This window comes from Puntigrus tetrazona, chromosome 4 (genome assembly GCF_018831695.1).
Source record: "Puntigrus tetrazona isolate hp1 chromosome 4, ASM1883169v1, whole genome shotgun sequence".
In the NCBI taxonomy this organism is placed as follows: domain Eukaryota; kingdom Metazoa; phylum Chordata; class Actinopteri; order Cypriniformes; family Cyprinidae; genus Puntigrus; species Puntigrus tetrazona.
In genome coordinates, this window is record NC_056702.1 from 3596844 (window position 1) to 3599534 (window position 2691).

Genomic DNA, 2691 nt, shown 5'->3' on the forward strand with positions numbered 1-2691 from the left:
GATTGGTCTCTCGAAAGCGAGATCCCAATTCGTCGGTCATCCGACGTGACTCGGAGTGACCGACTGAAAGGGAACTTTCTGTCCATGTCCTAGATGTGTGCGCTCCGTAACGTATTAGAAGTTTAAGCTAATACGTTTTAAAACGCGATAAACCCGACAGTCGGTATCAAAACCGATGTCTTCAGCAGGTACGAGCTATTATTAATATGGAATTTTAGTCGACTATCAAATATTAAATCTTTATCCAGCTTTCACTAATGACGGGAACGTTTTTCGACGAGTGAGCAATTTAAAACGCCGGTTTATGAAACATCGAAGTGCTAGGACGGGATCGGACGTGTGTGAATGTGTGTTTTCATGACAGACACGAGGAGAGCGAGGGCGGAGACGCCCGGCTGCAGGTCCAAGTCCAGAACACCAAACTGGGAATCTCCACCTTCTGGAGTCTGGAGAAGTTCCAGAGCAACCTGGCCGCCATGAGGGAGCTTGAGCAGGTGATTAATGAAACCTATTCAATTAGTAGCTGGAAAAACTGCTGCTTGAGCTGCACAGTGGCAGAGTACACCGTTGTTGTTTTTGTCTATATATGTTTACAAGCTGATCAAAAGCGGACCATACCTTTTTAAAAACCTCTAATAGGCAGTTTTTGATTCATTTCTGCAGTGTATGTGGTAGGGATGTCACCGTATATAATAAATAAATCTCTTACCTCTCGCTAAAGACATTTTTTGACACCTTTCTGGTGTACAGAAGGTTTTTTTTGGTGTTGTTAAGTTGTTGCAAAAAACACACTCGTGCTATGCCATCAGAATCCAATTAAAAACCGTGATTAAAGAAATGAAGTGTGTATTGAACCATAGGCTAACCGTGTCTTTGCACCCTTATTACGTAACATTTCTTAATTATTAATTGTAGTTTTTTTGTCATTGCTTGTAGTTATTCTTAATTTATCACTAACTGTTTACTTGTCTTCGGCGAGCTCGTTTTTCTCTGGGCTTGTATTCGTTTTTAATTAACGCTGGAGTCTACGGTTTCAAAGATTTGGATTGGGTGAAATCGTAACGTATATCGTTATCGTGAAATTAAATGACGCATATCGTGATTGGGGTTGCAAAAAAATTCTGAAATATTTCTAGAATTTTGGAAACCATCCAGGATGCTTATAAATATCCCAGGATTTTTTAACGTTTCTAGAAATTGACCAAGAATTTTTCCACCCCTTTGCACCCCTAATCGTGATATAAGGTTTGTCATATCACCCACCTTTACTTGACTTTAGAACGATTATGTCTTTACTTCATTATATGTTGTTTTTTCTTGTTTTGCTATTATTTTATTTGCGCGTAGCTCTTTACGTGACATTAGAAACTTAGCCGCGTTTTGTTCAAATCGAGTGTGCCGCTGAGTATTTAACGCAGAGCTGAGTTTTTTTGAACGCGGTAATATATGAGGCCATTTGAAGCCTGTTTATATGCTTGTAATTACCCAGTAAGAGCAGGAAGCATGTAGTATTGGCACTTGCTCTTATTATCGGCTGTGGCTAAATCAAGTCTGATGTTTATTGGCTGTAGGGGGAGAGCGCCTCTAAAGATGACGACGTGTTTTACGACCCCAATGATGAGTGGGAACCAGACCTATCAGCCTCTTCCTCAACCTCGTCTTTCTCTCGCAGGAGGTATTTGAATTTATTAGGCTCTCTGTACCTCTGTATTGAAGAATCAAGGGACAGGAGTATGGTTTGTGCCCAACACCGGTTCTCGTCGTCCACCGTGATGAAATTTTTCCCTTTATAAACCAAGCCCTAACATTCCTCCAGCATTTTAAATCATTTTCTTTGCCTACAAGAGGATCTAACTACAGCCAGCTCGTAGATATTCCTTAGCTTTTCGCCTCTAAAATTCTCCTCTTGTCCTTAGGGTGAGCGGTAAGTGCAAGATGTACGCTTTGAGTTATCTGTGTGATATTTATGGTATGGTTCAAAGCAAGATATATAAGTTGTAATGCATCTGTATCTCTTTTTTCTGTGACTAAGGAGTAGAAGTTTGCTGAAGAGCAGGAGGATTTCTGGGCGCCTCTATGAGATCCGAGTGCATCCCATTCAAAGCCTACACTGCGCTCCCTCACAGTCCTCTGGTAAAGTAGCCTTTATATGCACGTTTATGTTTCTTCGACTCTTTTATTCAGATTATTAGTTTTGAAATACATAATACGCTCAAAGTACATTTCTGTCATAATTTAAACCTCTGTGGCTTTTTTTCAGTTTGCCGAAATCGTTTGAAAGCGTTTAATTGTTTTGAATAACGTCTATGTAGGCCGCTCGCTAGCTTTTGGGAACACATTTGTACACCAGTGTTGTTGTTGGGTTCTTTTTTTTTTACTAAAACCTAATAAAAATAGTTTTCAGTAACTTCAAAAATTGAAATACAGAAATGCACTATAAATTGATCAACTATAAAATTAATATAACAAAGTAAAATTAGTACTAAAGCTAAATGCAGTACTGGAATAAAAATAGATGAAAGGTGCAGAGAAATATAAAGAACAAAAGTTTTCAAAACTTGGAAAAAAACCCTGCAAATATAAAAATGCAAGCAAATGTAAAATATTATTAAATGCTTTAACGGTACATAAATGATTAGTGCATTCAAAATAAAAGTATTTGAGTTTTTGACTTTTGACATAATAAATAAA

The 2691-nt window shown here is 38.2% G+C and overlaps 1 protein-coding gene across 1 annotated transcript in view; it reads left to right on the plus strand.

Moving 5' to 3' along the window:
- LOC122342820 (kinesin-like protein KIF14) overlaps positions 1-2691 on the plus strand; it is a 21379-nt gene that overhangs the window by 17216 nt on the left and 1472 nt on the right. Inside the window, exons 16-18 of the mRNA XM_043236953.1 lie at positions 365-494; positions 1572-1675; positions 2033-2133. Of these exons, the coding sequence (XP_043092888.1) occupies positions 365-494; positions 1572-1675; positions 2033-2133 (335 nt within the window). The remainder of the gene's footprint in view (positions 1-364; positions 495-1571; positions 1676-2032; positions 2134-2691) is intronic.